The 17,618-nt window shown below is 38.0% G+C and overlaps 1 protein-coding gene across 2 annotated transcripts in view; it reads left to right on the forward strand.

Annotated features, from left to right (window-relative positions):
- Positions 1 to 17,618, forward strand: part of smchd1 (structural maintenance of chromosomes flexible hinge domain containing 1) — a 75,004-nt gene that overhangs the window by 29,725 nt on the left and 27,661 nt on the right. For both annotated transcript variants that reach the window (XM_062994013.1, XM_062994014.1), the window contains 16 exons: positions 198 to 342; positions 950 to 1,049; positions 3,513 to 3,585; positions 4,090 to 4,226; positions 5,841 to 5,975; positions 7,863 to 8,096; positions 8,181 to 8,326; positions 8,447 to 8,532; positions 8,709 to 8,827; positions 10,294 to 10,455; positions 11,501 to 11,629; positions 13,931 to 14,010; positions 14,109 to 14,266; positions 14,918 to 15,033; positions 15,467 to 15,528; positions 16,575 to 16,662. In XM_062994013.1, the coding sequence (XP_062850083.1) occupies positions 198 to 342; positions 950 to 1,049; positions 3,513 to 3,585; positions 4,090 to 4,226; positions 5,841 to 5,975; positions 7,863 to 8,096; positions 8,181 to 8,326; positions 8,447 to 8,532; positions 8,709 to 8,827; positions 10,294 to 10,455; positions 11,501 to 11,629; positions 13,931 to 14,010; positions 14,109 to 14,266; positions 14,918 to 15,033; positions 15,467 to 15,528; positions 16,575 to 16,662 (1,970 nt within the window). The remainder of the gene's footprint in view (positions 1 to 197; positions 343 to 949; positions 1,050 to 3,512; positions 3,586 to 4,089; positions 4,227 to 5,840; positions 5,976 to 7,862; positions 8,097 to 8,180; positions 8,327 to 8,446; positions 8,533 to 8,708; positions 8,828 to 10,293; positions 10,456 to 11,500; positions 11,630 to 13,930; positions 14,011 to 14,108; positions 14,267 to 14,917; positions 15,034 to 15,466; positions 15,529 to 16,574; positions 16,663 to 17,618) is intronic.

Genomic DNA, 17,618 nt, shown 5'->3' on the forward strand with positions numbered 1-17,618 from the left:
TTTAACAGCTTATCGGTTAAACTATCAGCTCTTGTTCAACATTGTCTACAGGGAGTTAAACTATCTGTCAAATCTTACAGTAAAACATGTTAGTGTTTCTTAATTTAGTATTGATTTTACTTTACAATGATTTAAATTGATCAAAAAGAATGTAAGTGGAACAAATGGCATTTTAATGGCTCATTTTTGTATTTCAGAGGGCAGCCCAGTATCCTTTAATTTGGGTTTAGTTCCATCCCCTGTAAAGTTGGGCGTGCCAGTTGCTCTTTCTTTGCAATTTAAGGATGAGTTTGACCATCCTACTCAACCACCTCCTGACCTGAAGCCCCAGATAGAGTGCAGGTAGGTTTCAGGTTTTATTAACACATTTGTCATACTGACAGACCACGTTCATCTCTTGCTAGATACGTTAAAAACACTAATAAAAAAAAAATTTTTTGTTACAATTAATGACATAAAAAAATTAAATTTTTGTGCTTTCTCAAAATTATTATGCAAAGGTCCTTACTAATTCTTAACACAACTCGGAGCACAAATTATTTATCATGTAAAAGCAGCCTCACAAGAGAATTTTATAATCAGTACCAAATGTACCAGGTAACCAGTGTAAAGATTTAAGATAGGTGTAATGTGTGCTTTGATTTTGGTCCTTTGTCCTTACATTTTGCCTTTGGTTAAGTCCTAGTGCATTTAGTTTGGGAGTCAATTTCTTTGTAAACCAAGTGATTCACTGTAATTCGGTCATAGGAATTTGTGGAAGTGTTCAATTATGCTACTATTTTCCTGAGAGTCTGCATTCCATCAGCTTACATTTATGACAATTTTACTACTAGGTTAAATAATATGATGCTAAAAACATGGTTTAAAAATAGTAATTATTTTTTTCAAAAAGTAGCAAGGTTAGTTATCAGTAAACTTTAATGTAAAAAAAATTTCTGTTTCACTTTAGTACGCTGGAACTGAGTTATGAGAAGACAACTACAAGTGGAAATAATTTAACCATTAAGGATCTAAGAGCTCGGGGTAAAATAAAGAATCATCTGGACAAGGTCAGTGTGTTAGCTGTGTTCATGTGTGTTGTTGTTTTTTTTGGTTTGTTTTTTTAAACGCTTAAAAGAAAAACACCACCATGACCCACACACACCATGCAATATATTTACGGACCCTTGGTATGACTAAAAAGATTTTTTTTAAATCACCTCTTGGTAAATCATCTCATAGCAATAAAATGGAAAAAAAATTGCTCTTCAAGAAATGTAGTGGGCTCTCAGCTGGTGCAGCAGTCTGTTTCACAAGCCCATTACAAGCCAGTCCAGGTTTAAATCTCAGAGATGTTATCAGCCGGCCGGGTGCACACACAGACTTAATTGGTCACTTCTGATGGGGTGTGGCTAAAGCACTGGACCAACCACAGCCTTGATCTGATAAAGCGATAGGAAAAATAGCACATTTAATTAGGGCTGTTGCAGTGAAAGAATTTCCCCTTTCGGTTTTTAGTGTGGCGCAACACCGCAGTATGCGGTATTACCGCCATTTTTTTTTGTTTTTGAAAATTACTTAATTTATCTGGATTTTTAGAGCTATATAAATGAGCTTTATTGTTAGGCTATAATTCTGTATATTATTGCTTTTTATTGACAAAGAAGAGACAGCTTTAAGACAAATCAAATGCGTGTTTATACAGAACAGAGCAGGGATGCACAATAAGTGCACGTCTTTTCTCTATTCAAATTTAAATTTAGCTTCTAGCCTAGGCTAGATATACACTGTGAAACGAAAAAAAAGTTAAGTGTTTAGGCTAAATATTTTAAATGCACATCTAATCAAAATATAGTAAAAAAAAAAAAAAAAAAAAAAATAAAACGAAACCTTTCATTTAGAATAAAGAATTAAGTCTGTAAGACCTTAAACCTGCGTTATCATGCGCGCTAGAAAAACCAATATGTTCACCTGATGTGGTTTCAGAGAGGATCTGAGTGGGGTAGCGATGTTCCCCGCAGCACTAAAACTCTCTCTGATGGTGTGCTCGTTGCACTAATACACATGTACTGTATCTAGCCTGGTTGTCGCGCATTGAAAATGCACTGAAATTAGCCTCTATTAACATAACAATATATACTACGTTTTAAGTTATTATTCGTTTCAATACATTTTAATTCAACGAAAAAATACATTCAAATCATTCCAGCAAGCCAGCAAGAGAATATTTGCAGGCTGCAATGCCATATTAACCATCATTAAGTGTTTCAGTACGCCAAGGCTGTTTGAATATAGTCTAAATTACAAGTATTTTGTTGAGTGTGAACTCAATTTGATCATTAATAAACTTGCCTATAATTACTGTTGCCATTGTTTCCATCTTAAAGCACAAAGCCTGACACTCAGCAGCAACGGATGTGAACAGTTGGCGGGAAAATGACGCTCTTAGCTCATTTTCATTATGAATTTATTTAACATTTATTACGCCCGAATGTAAGCGTAAAACAAGATGGACCCTGCAACAACAAAAAAAAAAAAAAGAAAGAAAAAACAGGAACATCGCCGTTGTGACGGTTGCTTGGCATGCCCTGCTGTTGGCTGGTTTATATTGCGGTATTGCAAAATTGCGGTTACTGCGACAGCCATACATTTAATGGCCCCTTAAATTTCTTAGAAACAAAATATAACTGAAGCGTTTTGCCTTGTATGTTTTGTTTTTTAAGCTGATTAGAATGTGTAGGAACTTTTCATCAGTAATGTATGACTTCATGTTTCACTGGTGTATATACAATATATGAAGTGAGGTCATATTCATGGGAAAGTCAAGAGAACACAGTTTAAGTCAGGAGAAGTGTGTTGACTAAGAGAAGTGTGTGAAATAGCTAATCATTTCAAAATGCCCATATCTACATTTATGGAAAATTAAAACCTCAATCAACTGGAACTGTGAAAAATTTGCCTGGAACCGTCTCACAGGGCAGAGAATGATTAGAGAGACCAAAAAATTCCCAATCACTGTTGGAGAATTACAGTATAAATAAGCCTCTTGGGGCCACCAAAACTACCACCAGAAGGCATGCTGACATTATTTGGAAGGTTTGCCAGGTAAAAGCCTTTTCCTGTCATCTAACCACAAATGTAAGTGTCTGGAGTTTCCTAAACGCTGCTGGGATTTTGATTGGACCCATGTTGTGCGGTCAAATGAAATGAAGTAAAAATTGGCATCAGTCCAGATGGGTTTGGCATTAAAAAGGAGGATGACTACACTGAAAAGACTAGACTCACCACGGAGTTGAGTGGAATTATGAAGCATGATCACTGACCACTTGTGCTTTTCAAAACACAGTAAAAATAGAACATGGTTGTAAAAGACAACAAACGACAAAAAAGTCAAATTAAAGTGCGTCACTGAAATGTCTATGATGTGAAGGAATGCCTCATAGTTTAGGTGCCATGTATGCATACATTGCAGATGTATGTTTTATTTGATGTGCCATTTGTAACCTTTAACCTCCTAAACTTCATATTTGCAGATACACACTGTAAAGGTGGTTATGCCAGGCCTCAAACAAGACTTCCAGACATTCCAAATGAGTGTGCTCCCAGGTACGTAATAAAGTATGTGTAGTCAATTTAAAAGAAAAGATGCAGTCGGTACTGCACATGTGTCGGAGGGGGCGTGTGTCAGTTGTGAAGCTCCTCAGTCAGCAGTGGAGGGTTGTATCGGTAGAGGTGAAGCGTAACGCAATCAGGGTAATTGGATACAACTAGATTAGGGGAGAAAATTGGGGGGGGGGGGGATCGGAAGAATATAAATGAACTTATCTATACTTTTTTGGGGTGGCTCAGTGGGTAGCACTGTCACCTCACAGCAAGAACGTTCTGGTTTCGATCTCCAGGTGAAAAAGGCATTCAGAATCTGTGTTTCATCTGGTGTTTTTTTTCTCAGACGTTGGATTTACTAACATAATGGAGGGGTTTTAACAGTTCTGTTTCCTTGTGCTTTCCTTTTAACAAACATCCAAAGTATTTACACGTCATAAACCATTGCTTTTTTGGTTCTGGTGCTCTGTTAAATTTGAAGTCTTTTATTTTATTTGTGTTTCACAGGCCCCCCACATCACTTGCTGGTCACGCCTGAGGATAAAGTTATCATTGAGAATGGAACAGCCGCAGGGTTCAGGGTAGAAGTTCAGGATGAGTTCCAGAATGTCACAACACACTCCAGGCTTATTGTGCACTGCCAGGTAACACTGTTAATAACATTCATATTTCTGAATCATTGTTTTACATACATGGACTAGTTCCAATCCTGCACATTTTGATGGATGAATAAATACATTTTGATTTTAGTATCATCTTATATTTATACCTCAGTGAAAAAGAGAATTAGAACTTTTTTTTTTTTACAATTTATACAAATTGTAACCTGATTTAGTTGCATGTTGTTCATAAGATCTTCAAGTGTTTTTTTATAAGATTGTTTTCTTAGAATACATTTATTAAAACTAGTTTAAATTAATTATCAATATAACATTTACATTTTACATTTTCAGCATTTAGCAGACGCTTTTATCCAAAGCGACTTACACAATGAGCTGAACACAATGAGCAATTGAGGGTTAAGGGCCTTGCTCAGGGACCCAACAGTGGCAACTTGGTGGTGGCGGGGCTTGAACCGGCAACCTTTTGTTTACTAGTCCAGTACCTTAACCACTGAGCTATCACTGGCCACTTCAAAACAAAACAGTATATTATTATGTAAGTAATAAGTTAACGATTAAGCTAATTAACCAGACACTTTTTAATGACTTTTTTTAAAGATTATTCATCTTTAGCAAGTGTGCCAGTAATACTGAAGCTGACTATAAATATTAGGCCTGGCACCGATCCGATACTCGGTATCGGTCCGATATTGCCCCAAATCACTGGATTGGATATCGGAAGGAAAAAAACGTGTAATCCAATCCAATACTGTTGCTTAATGTAAATAACACTTAATGTAAATAAGGCCATTGTTTGTGTGTAAAGCAAATAACACACGAAGATACGTTCCAACAGAGTGTTATAAAATAATTCAGTGTTCAAACATTCGAGTGGGGTTTCACAAGAACGCTACTTTAATGTCACAGACGCTCAGTGCAAACACAGAACAACATAGCACAGCCGGAGACTATCATTTTCTAATCTCTTCCCTACACACTCGCTCCCTATACCCTAGCATTGTACACTTAACATTCTTAAACGGCCAGACAATAGATATGTAATTCACATTACATGACAGATGTCGTTTATTGCCACTCACACTTTACATGTGCCACTGATCTACAACTCATCCACAGCCATTCAGAAATTAAAACACACTGATCTACTTTAACTTTTAGTATTTAAAAAAAATCATCTACTACTGTCACATCTTAAAACACTGTTTAAACACAATAAAAATAGCTTTATAAATCGCTTTATAAATGATAAATCGGACTTGGATATATCTTGTCCCGGGTTGGAGATCTCTCACATTCTCAACGATTAATGCATTAATGTTATAAAATAAAACAAACTACACCGTTTCTGTTGTTTTTATTTTAACTTTTACACACAGAACATTTAGCAGCATTTTTGGCTTGTTTAACAAAAGTGTCTACAATTGGAAGATGTGGATGTCTATCAAACGTGATGGACCAATTAGAATTGACGCAGAGTTGAGATTTTCTGAAGTTCTGTCATGTTTTTAGATGATTAAAAACCAAAGCGCGCTTATTAAAAAACCCTGCATGATTTTGAAGACACAAAGGAACTTGATACCTGTCTCGTCTTCGCTTTATCGTTTATAACAGAACCTCTCTCTTTTTTCTGTGTAGTTGCTTGGAGCTCCTGGTTTGCCAGTTGATACTGTGGACTGCAGCAATACTGGCACTGGTCTGTTGCTGGCAAAGCCAATACAACTGAAGAACGTCAGCACAGAGCAAATCCTCACTGCAAAGTTTAACATACCTGTAAGGCACAGCTTTGTCTATGTGTTTTTAAACAAGAACTTAAATTATTGGTTTATATTGATTTAATTCTTTAAATGAAGTGAATACATTATAACTGTGAAATTATGGTACAAAAACTGTTTGTACTGTGATTGGGCTTATAAAAGCATGGGATCTTTGACCAACTGTACTCACTAAATAAATATTCAGTAAAAAATCCAGGTACTAAAGGGGGTTAATGAATTCCTTGTGATGCATTGTTCATATTTTAGAAAAAAAAAATTTACATTTTATTTTCCCTTTCCCAATCTACTCCTATCCAATTACCCATTTGTATTTCCTTTACTGCTTGGACACCTGTGCAGCACCAAAAGCTTCTTTTCACCTGCCTGAGGCAAGTTCCCACAGGGGTCAATATCACATACAGAGAGTCACGCACTGATCTCCATTATTCCCCTACTCCCCTATGATCTCTTGTGCAGGCGCCTTTGACCAACCATTAGAGGCCGCACTTGCAGCAGCAATGAGGAATGTTTATCTTAATTTATTTGTAAATATCACTTAACATTAGTCAGAATTTTTTATTGGTGAACCCATACCTGTGCCTTGACTCAAATCAGCTGAACCATTATGATTTGGATTATTGTGATTATTCTGACATAAAATAATTTTTCTAGTTTCCCCGATTTTAGTGGACTAGCACGTTTCATGGCATGTAACAAATATTGACTAGCTAAGGAAAGTTAGCAGGAAAACCTTTTATCACCATGCTTGATCTGTATGTGGTATGCTCATCCCTGGACCATTCTTGTCTTGTCTTTTTGATTTACAAATTTTAAAAACCTCCTTTCTAACGAACTCTTTTAATAGTATTTTTCCCCTACAAAAGCCAATGTATGAAAAATCTATTGTATTTTTAGACTTCACATGTCCCCTATTTTGTCACTATTTTGTGCATACTGTTTGTACTTTTCTTGGTAAATGTGAGCCTGCTTTAATAGGTAAATATTTAACATACACTGATCAGCCATAACATTAAAACCACCTCCTTGTTTCTACACACTCTGTCCATTTTATCAGCTCCACTTACCATATAGAAGCACTTTATAGTTCTACATTTACTGACTGTAGTCCATCTGTTTCTCTACATGCTTTTTTAGCCCACTTTCATGCTGTTCTTCAATGGTCAGGACCACTACAGGGCAGGTATTATTTAGGTGGTGGATCATTCTCAGCACTGCAGTGACACTGACATGGTGGTGGTGTGTTAGTGTATGTTGTGCTGGTATGAGTGGATCAGACACAGCAGTGCTGCTGGAGTTTTTAAATATTGTGTCCACTCACTGTCCACTCTATTAGACACTGCTACCTGGTTGGTCCACCTTGTAGATGTAAAGTCAGAGATGATTGCTCATCTATTGCTGCTGTTTTAGTTGGTCATCTTCTAGACCTTCATCAGTGGTCACAGGATGCTGCCAACGATGCACTGTTGCCTGGATATTTTTGGTTGGTGGACTATTCTCTGTTCAGCAGTGACAGTGAGGTGTTTAAAAACTCCAACAGCGCTGCTGTGTCTTATCCACTCATACCAGCACAACACACACTATCACAGCACCACCATGTCAATGTAACTGCAGTGCTGAGAATGATCCACCACCCAAATAATATCTGCTCTGTGGTGGTCCTGTGGGGGTCCTGACCATTGAAGAACAGGGTGAAAGCAGGCTAAAAAGTATGTAGAGAAACAGATGGACTACAGTAGAACTACAAAGTGCTTCTATATGGTAAGTGGAGCTGATAAAATGGACAGTGAGGAGGTGGTCGTAATGTTATGCCTGATCAGTATATATATATAGATCTGTGCCAACATTTAACTATTTGTGTGTGTTTGTGTGTACGTACACACAGAATCAGAAGGCCGTACCAGTTGTAGAGAGAACTCTTCACATCTTCCCGAGCACACGCATCTTCCGTCTAGAGGTGTACAGAGAGGACGAAGATTCCAAAGTTGTCTTGGTGCTTCAGAACAAGGAGCGCATAAACTGGACGGCAGGTGACAAGCTCGGCGATCTGAAATTTAGATTGTATGACGAAGGGGACAGGATGGTGCCTTTAACAGAAGACATTGCCCAAAACATAAAGGTAAAGAATAATGTGTCTCTGGACAGATCAAAACTCTTCTTTCGTTTCAAGGTGAAGTGAGTAATATATGCATGTGTGTTACAGGTGAACTGGGCTGTCGATGTGAAAGCAGCAGAATTGGCAAAAGGAATACTGCCATGTGTGTGTGTCCCTACAAAAGCCCAGGCAGAGCAAGTCTATCAGGTGGCCTTTCAGGATCAGTACACGGTTGACACATCCTTCATCATAGTGTAAGACTACTCAGCCCTCAGTATAGTGTTACTAATGTTTCATAATTCACTCGTTCAAAATATGTGTAATATGTCTAATCTGTCGTTTATTAAATATATTTTGTGCTTTTGGCTGTGTAGCCCACGGCCAGATGAGCCTAAACAGTTGAAGGTGACTCTCAGTGAAAACGTTGTCCAAATGGGAGAAACTCTGTCTAAAGATATTTGTAAGTTCCATCATATAACACAAAATTTGCATATTTGTTTGATGACAAGATTTATATTTGTGTTCTTCTGTCTCATGATCTTATGCATATTTGTTAGAGCTTTTACTCTGGCCAGAATTCACCTTCCTTTTTGGAAAAGTTATACATTCAATCTTAATTTTCTTTGCTTCTTGTAGATATTGAGGTGATTGATCAGTATGGAAACAGAACAGACAGTCTAAATGCAGACAGCATGAAAGCTTTGAGTGTGTCTGCAGATGACCTTGATGAATCAGCCATAAATGTTGACTGGCAGGTAGACAGACCTGGAACATCCTCACATGCATTCTTTCCTGCCACAGCAAAACCTAATAACTTAATGAGCTTTAAAAACTAATTATTATAGGATATTATATACATCGATCAGGCATAGTATTTACCTTATAGAAGCACTTTGTAGTTCTACAATTACTGACTGTAGTCCATCTGTTTCTCTACATACTTTTTTAGCCAGCTTTCACCCTGTTCTTCAATGTCAGGACCCCCACAGGACCACCACAGAGCAGGTATTATTTAGGTGGTGGATCATTCTCAGCACTGCAGTGACACTGACATGGTAGTGGTGTGTTAGTGTGTGTTGTGCTGGTATGAGTGGATCAGACACATCAATGCTGATGGAGTTTTTAAACCCCTCACTGTCACTGCTGGACTGAGAATAGTCCACCAATCAAATATATCCAGCCAACAGCGCCCCATGGGTAGCGTCCTATGACCACTGATGAAGGTCTAGAAGATGACCAACTCAAACAGCAGCAATAGATGAGCGATCGTCTCTGACTTTTTACGTCTACAAGGTGAACCAACTACGTAGGAGTGTCTAATAGAGTGGACAGTGAGTGGACACGGTATTTAAAAACTCCAGCAGCGCTGCTGTGTCTGATCCACTCATACCAGCACAACACACACTAACACACCACCACCATGTCAGTGGTACCTGCTCTGTGGGGGTCCTGTGGTGGTCCTGACCATTGAAGAACAGGGTGAAAGCAGGCTAAAAAGGTATGTCGAGAAACAGATGGACTACAGTCAGTAATTGTAGAACTACAAAGTGCTTCTATATGGTAAGTGGAGCTGATAAAATGGACAGTGAGTGTAAAAACAAGGAGGTGGTTTTAATGTTATGGATGATCGGTGTATGTAAATAATATAGGATTTTTTTTAGGATTCTATCTCCCAAATCAATGTCTTATTCAGTACAGGCTGTAGCTGCACTCTCAATTGGAATCAAGCGTCAGCTTTTGGAAATTAATTAAACATTTTTAACCGATCCAACAGTGACGTTTTCGATGGCTATTCGCTGTCATGTGTAGCCTACACACTGGTATACAGAACAATTTATTTATTTAATTTTTTTGCATATCCCATTTTTTTTGGAAGTTAGGGTTAGATTGCAGGGTCATTCATGTTACAGCAGCTTTGGATCTGAGTGGGCCTTTCTCAAGGACCCAGGATTTTAACATTCTGATAGTCCACAGCCATAACCACTGAGCAATGACTACCCTGTAATGTGGATATCTCATTATTTTAAAACAATCCATTAAAACATTTGACAATAGCATCTAGCTAAGCTGTTTTGGCAAAGTCATTGTAGATACAAACTGGATGGATTAATGTCATGGTTAGTGTCATGGTTTGAGTAATAATATATTTTGGCAAATGAATTAAAGATACTATGCATTCTAACTGTGTGTATGTGTGTGTGTTACATGCTTGTGCTTCAAGGTCACTACAGGGAGCTTATTGGTGCGTGGCGTGCGCTTTGTGTCTGGTCGTCTTGGCTCAAGGGAACTGTGTTTTCAGTACCAGGACTTTAAAGAGTTTGTCAGAATAAGTGTCACTGCTGGCCCACCAGCAAATATCACTCTACTGGATGCTCCAGAAATGGTAAATAACACTCATGTGTTATAAACAGTGGATATTCCTCCTTCTTGTTCTTCTCTTCATTGTCTCTTTTTTTATCTTCTGTTAACAGAAACATATACTTAGATTATATGAAGTTAATAAATTTTTATTTTTAAAACTTTTTTGTTTTTGATTGTGTAGTAAGCAAGTTGGTCAACCAATGTTATAACTGTGGGTGGGTTTGTAAGAGAGACGGGTTGAAGTGAGTTTTTGCTTGACAGACTTAGCCATGGTCATGTCACCATGTGGACTTCATTACACAGTGCACAAGCACAAAAAAGACTACTGGAAGGCCACTACTTATTTCAGTTCAATGAAGAAAAAAAAGTTGAAATGAGGCTGATGTCATGCGCTGATGGGCATTGTGCAACTCTACAGATTTAAGTGTGTTTTTGAGCCATTCTGGGTTTTTGTTTTTGTTTGTTTGTTTTTTATTTATGCATTTTCTCCCCTTTTTCTCCCTTTTTAGCACGTCCAATTGCCCGATTGCGTCATGCTTCCTCTCCACCAATGCCGATCCCTGCTCTGATTGAGTAGAACGAAGCTAACCCACGTCCCCTCCGACACGTGGGCAGCATTCCGTATGCATTTTATCACCTACACTTTGACGAGTGCAGTGCAGCTCAGCGTTGTGTACAGAGAAACACACCCTGACAGCACCCTTTTCTTATCTCTGTGCAGGCGTCATCAATCAGCCAGCAGAGGTCGTAATTGCACCAGTCATGAGAGAGAGACCCCATCCAGCTTAGTCCCACCCATATCTGAACAACAGGCCAATCGTTGTTCATGTGGCCGCTCAGCCTTAGCCGGCAGGCAGAGCTGAGATTCGATACGATGTATTCGAGATCCCAGCTCTGCTTCCAGCGTGTGTTTTTACCACTGCGCCACCTGAGCGGCATGTGCCATTGTTCCTTAAGGGGGGAGTCAGTGCAGCTCGTCTTGCTTCTGCGTTTCCTTAGGCGTTGCAGATTTGGGGTCTGCACTCAGTTTAATCTGATTGATTGTGCATTTGTTGTCTTCTTTTTAGCCCCTACATGTGATGAATGGCAAAGATTTGAACATGCCATTCCTTCTACAATTATGTGATGAATGGAAAAACCCTATTCCAGATCAGCGTGTCGTCATAGTGATGAAACCTCTCTCAGCAAAGCTCAAGGTAATACCTTAAATAGTGCTGCACCAAAATCACACATTTCAGACCAGAAACAAACAATAGAACAATTATTCTTGTTTACAGGGTATTATGAACAACCTGAAAAACTAAATCAAATATGAGCAGAAAATTGGAAATCAAGCTCTTCATTTTTGCAGAATGATTATGGCCTAGCACAATTCTCTTAAATGAGAAAGAAGAGTGTTCGGCCCTTTAAATGCCACCTTAAAACAAGGTGAAGAAATCACTGGAAAAACAATTACTTTAATAAACATAAGGGCAAACCTAACCAGCTGAATGCTAATTCCACAACAGCTCTCTTTAGCATTCTGAACTAAAATTCACAAGCTATTGTAGTTTGCTGGTTTAACGTAACAATTAGGGGTGGGTTTATAAAATCGATTTTTCGATTCGAATCGATCTTTATTTGAACGATCCGATATCGATTCATATAAACGCGAGATCGATCTTTTAAATACGCCCCTTTTTACGGTGTACACGGAAATCTGTTACCCCTTTAATTTCGTGTGACCAGCCACTGTTTTTTTGTGCAACGAGATCTGACCTGCACATCAGTTCAGCATGGCAGAGGCTCAAGTTATGCCTGGTTCACACTACACGATTTTTGCCTTGATTTTCGCTCGGTGACGGGTAAGCGCTAGGTTCGGGAGGAACTCGGTGTTCGCTCTGCGATCAAAATTCGGCTCTCAATCAATGTGAGAAACAGCGAGGGGAAACACAGGGGAGAGGTTGGAAACAGGTGGTACAGGGGCGTAATATAGTTTCTATCAGAATACATCAGCACACGAGTTTTACAGTATTTCTGACCTGATCGTTCTCTACAAAACTAAATATTTATTAACCTCCAACTCACTATAGAACAAGCCATGCTGCTCGTGTTGCCAAATCCACTCAGATTCCTTTATTTTTCTCCTTTTTTCTACATCAGCGCACAAACTTTGATCTCTCGCTACTTGTTGATGTGCATGTTTGGACGTGGTATCATTAAACCTTTCATCACGTTTGTTTTCGTGACAAAACGTAGTTTTGGAGACCAGAGAAGCTCGCTTGTGATTCCTGTTGGAGATAGATGGTGTAGTGTAAAACCCCCCTATCACCTGTGAGTCGTGCAGTGTGAACTGTACAGCGACTCGGCAAATCAGCAAGTCGTGTAGTGTAAACTTGGCATAAGCTGTTCAACAGCCAGGTGTATGTTTACATTACATTTACAATGTTGTAGCGTGTCAGACATATAAAATAATAATAAAAAATTAATGTTACTGTTTTCTGTTTTGGATTAATTATTTATGTAAACAAAATACACAAATATTTTTAATAATGAGTTTTCTTTGTACAATTATCACATTCGTTCTCTGAACATCTGTACATATTTAAACAAAACCTGTTAATGTAACTCAAATATGCCTAAATGTGTTGAATCGAAATCGAATCGGAAATCGAAATCGAATCGGGACCTTGTGAATCGAATTGATCCAGGAAATTAGTGGCGATACCCAGCTCTAGTAACAATGTCTCCACACAAGCAATGATCACTGTATTGACACTTAACACTTGACACTGTATTGACTCTGTGCAAATTTCGGACAATGTTTACAAAGGGTAATGTGCAATTTAAATCACAAGGGTAATGTGCAATTTTTGGGCAGTTTTACAATGTTTACAAAGGGTAATGTGCAATTTAAATTACAAAGGGTAATGTGCAATTTAAATTACAAAGGGTAATGTGCAATTTAAATTACAAAGGGTAATGTGCAATTTAAATTACAAAGGGTAATGTGCAATTTAAATTACAAAGGGTAATGTGCAATTTAAATTACAAAGGGTAATGTGCAACTTTTGGGCAATTTTACAATGTTTACAAAGGGTAATGTGCAATTTTCCACCAGCTTGTTACCGACAGAAAGTCTATTTTTGTGTGTTAATGTTATTGTGTTATTGTCATTATTGTTATTGTAAATTCTGTTAATTTTGTAAATGCAAATTTTGGTATTTTGTAAATTCTAGTTTTTTTTTTAAATGTATTGCTTATAACACTAGAGAGTATTGCACCTTAATTTCGTTATACCTGGTATAATGACAATAAAGATATTCTGATTCTGATTCTGAAGTGTCAGTGATTATCAGCAGAGGGGAGCGAGTAAAGATTAGTAAAGAAACTGGCTGTATTTGCTAGTAAAGTTTTAATAAAATAGTAAAATAAGTTACGCAAGGCTTATACGAAGCTTATGTTATTTTGTTAGTCATGGTTTTGAGGGTTTGTTGCTGTGTCGTTGGGTGCTCTAGGTTAAATCTTCAGTAATGTCCCGGCCTGTGGATAAGGAAGGAAAAGCCAGATTCATCCTGGAAACAGTGACAGCGCAAAAGTGAGTAAAAATCAGCCACATTCAACTGGGGTTTCTTACACAATACATGATCTAGCATAAGCTTGTGTATCTCCTTTTATTTTTTATTTGCTCTGTAGAGGAGAGCATGAGTTGGAGTTCTTTGGAAAGTTTAGTCGAAATATCATTCCTGGTCCGGTTGTGAAGCTGAACGTTATGCCTGATCCCAGCACTCCTGCCAGTCTTAAAGTAGAGTACGATACCGGAACCATCTTAAGAGCTGGAGATACGTTTCCAGGTATGAGTTCTTTTTTCACATTGTGTCCCTGTCAAACATAATCATGCATCAATAACATACAATGTCCATATTGTAATAACAAATAGCAGTTTGCAAGGCCTTTTTGTGTCAGTGTTGGACTTGGACAGTGTTGGGTTCTTAATATAAGCAAGATAAGGATTTTTTTTTTTTTTAGCAAGTCAACATTTTAGCATGGGCTTTGTAATCTCTTAACTTTAATATAATAGAAACAGTTCTGGATTTATAAGATGAAATGCTGACTGTGAAATGCTGACTGTGAAATGTTAAAGCATCTCGGAGGATGCCAAAAATGTTGGAGTCAGTTGTAAAGGTAAATGATGGGCATAGCAATCAGTGGTAAATATTTGTCATATTATTAGGGCAACATTTTTCTGATCTTTTAGTTCTTTAGTAGATCTGTTAGATCACCAGTCTAAAATCAAAGGGTTTTTTAATTTATTTTTTTTATTGGATGTATGAATTGATTTTTAATTGTGGTTCTGAGTTGTCAAAACTACATATTTAATGCAGTGAGTCTCTTCAGCCATTTACAGATTTAACTGGTATAGCAAATCCTACAGTTCTGAGTTTTATGATTCATTTGTGTATGAATACTATTGGCAAGAAGTGAATAACTTTGTGTCTATGCAGTATTTAAAGTGACTCTGCTCTCCGAAGAAGGCGAGCCTATAAAGAATCTAAGTCCGGCTGGCCTCTCCATGCTGCTATGGCCGGGTGTAGCTTCAGGATCTTGCCCTCCATCAGAGGTAAGCCGCACCCACAGAAACTAGAGCCAAACGCACTTACGCCATCCTCAGCTCAAGTTTCCAGCCACTGACTCGTTTTGGGAAGGTGCCCGATTATGATCTTAATAATCAACCAGGCCGGCCTCATGCCTGCAATGAGTGTGTGTGTGGGATGTGCACCACTCTGCCCTCTTTTTAAGTTACCAGTTAGTCATCGAGTCCTGCGGTTTTAAGTCGTTTAAGACCCTAATCTGTAAGTAATCAAGTAGTGTCCACACACATATGATCTCATATTACAATGTGAGTAGACATTTGCAAGCTTTAATGTAGTGTTCAATTTGATGGTTATTTTACTGTACCACGATTTTATTTCATTTTTATTGCCTAACATGCACTGTACTTTGTAAGCTGCAGTGATAATGTGATCTGATGTCTGATTGATTGGTCATTTCAGACAACTGCATTAAAGTGTAGTAAACCCAAAGATGAAGAAGATGATGGCCACTTTTACTTCAGGTAACAGGCTTTGCAATACTGTTATTAAATGCTAATTAAATACCAACTATTGTGGCGCATGTATGAGAGAAGATGAATATCGTCACTGTCCGATGAAAAACCTCCACACGTATCTCCACTTATAGCGGTTTTGTGTTTATTCAGTTTATTCAGGTTATTCAATTGCATTGTTGTAAACATGATTTATATTTGTGATGTTTGTAGCTTATTAAAAAACACATTTGTATCTGATATTTATATGGACTAAGCGTTTACACAGACTGTATTTCTTAACACAATTGAACATTTTTGTAGCTACAGTCAATAACTTCATTTACAAAGTAAAGATATTGTCTGGAACCTTGATTGTTTCAGGTATGTATAGGTTTTTAAATGGTAATTTAGAATAGTATTTCCCAGTCTTCTTTCTGCACAACGTATTATTAATAGGTTTTCTTAATAGAGCTATAAAATAATCATATCTGTGTTTTGATGCTTTATTGATGCATAATATTAGATCCAAATATTTTAAAAAGCATGATTTCTGAGTTAAGCCAGATAATTTATGAAACATATGAAACCGACGGACTGACAACCTGATAAAGATATATTTTTCTATATATTTCTGTGCTGAATTGTATCTAAATTTTGCCATCTGTGGTTTGTTTGCACTGGTACTGTCAAGTTTTTAACTTCTCCGGAAAAGGTGCGTTTTTGGAGATATGTGTTTTTCATCAGACAGCGACGATATGCAATAATAAGTGGCAAACTAAGGATTTTAGAAACAACTGGTAGAAAAACATAGCAGTGCTGCCAAAAGGCAACATGCCATCAAACTACCTACTGTACAGGTCAAATATTTTGTATTTTTTTTTATACTGTACATATACATTGTCAGAAACATATTTATATTTGTGGGGGTCATAGGTGGATTTGATTTCTGTGTGTGTGTGGAATATCAACATCTGGTTTTATTAAAATAATTCCACAGCCATCTTCTACAGCTTAATTATAAATGGGCATTATTTCTTTAATCATTAAAGATTTGTATGCATTCCTTTTCACAGAGATAAAAGAATTCCTGAAAGTGTTGGAAAGTACATTATGCAGTTTCTTTATACTGAAGGAATAACCAAGTCCCTCTGGAGCAGCCAGGTGAGGTTTCTCCTCAACACATTCTCAAATACAGAACACTCACTGTCAGCAGTAAAACATGCTAGCACAACGGAGCTAAACTTGTGAGTTTGAATCTCAGTTACCGACAGCCCGGGCTCCTATACAGACAATGATTGGCTTGTCTGGTCGGGTGAAATAGCCAGAGGGGATTTCTTATAACTTCTGCTGGTGCCTGCACAGAGATCAGTGTGTGACACTCAGTATGCAGTACTGATACTGCATACTGTATAGTACTCCATATTAACCCACCTTGTGTGCTGTAGCTGTCTGTTTCTTTTCATTTTCATCATGCACGTGTCCCAGGGGGTGCATGCTAGTCATGGCTCTCCTTGGTCATGTGTGTAGGTCAGCAGCTTCTGTAAAGGATATTATTACACTACTCAGAAATACTTTTATTTGGGGACACCGAATGACACACACAGCACTTTTCCACCAAAGAACTCTGATTCTTTAACTGGTTCTGTTCGGGTTTCTTCGAACCTTGGTGAGAACCGGCCTGCATTTCCACCAGTTTTTGGGAGCCAAGCATACGGTTGGTTATCAACGGTTGGCGTTGCGCAACAAAAGTAAAGAGTAGTAACAAGATGGCGGAGCATGTAGATTACCTGCAAGCATTTGTACTGTTGTTACAGATGTTTGTTTTTATGCAAGAAGCATTGCTCAACTATTGGTAATAAGAAGACATAGAAGGCGACTTCGATCATGTGTTTGTTGCCATTGTTGCTTTCTTTGGTGCATTTACGTGAGAAGCGTTTTGCACTTCGCTCACCGCAACCCTAGGCGCAGATAGTCGCTTTGCTCAGCGCTTGGCTTGAGCTGTGTGATAAAACATCATTAAAGTGTTCCACGACACGAACAAAAAAAGCGTCCACATATATCTGTGTTTAGCTACAGGGGTTGGACAAAATAACTGAAACACCTGGTTTTAGACCACA

Source organism: Trichomycterus rosablanca, chromosome 4, assembly GCF_030014385.1.
Source record: "Trichomycterus rosablanca isolate fTriRos1 chromosome 4, fTriRos1.hap1, whole genome shotgun sequence".
NCBI lineage: Eukaryota > Metazoa > Chordata > Actinopteri > Siluriformes > Trichomycteridae > Trichomycterus > Trichomycterus rosablanca.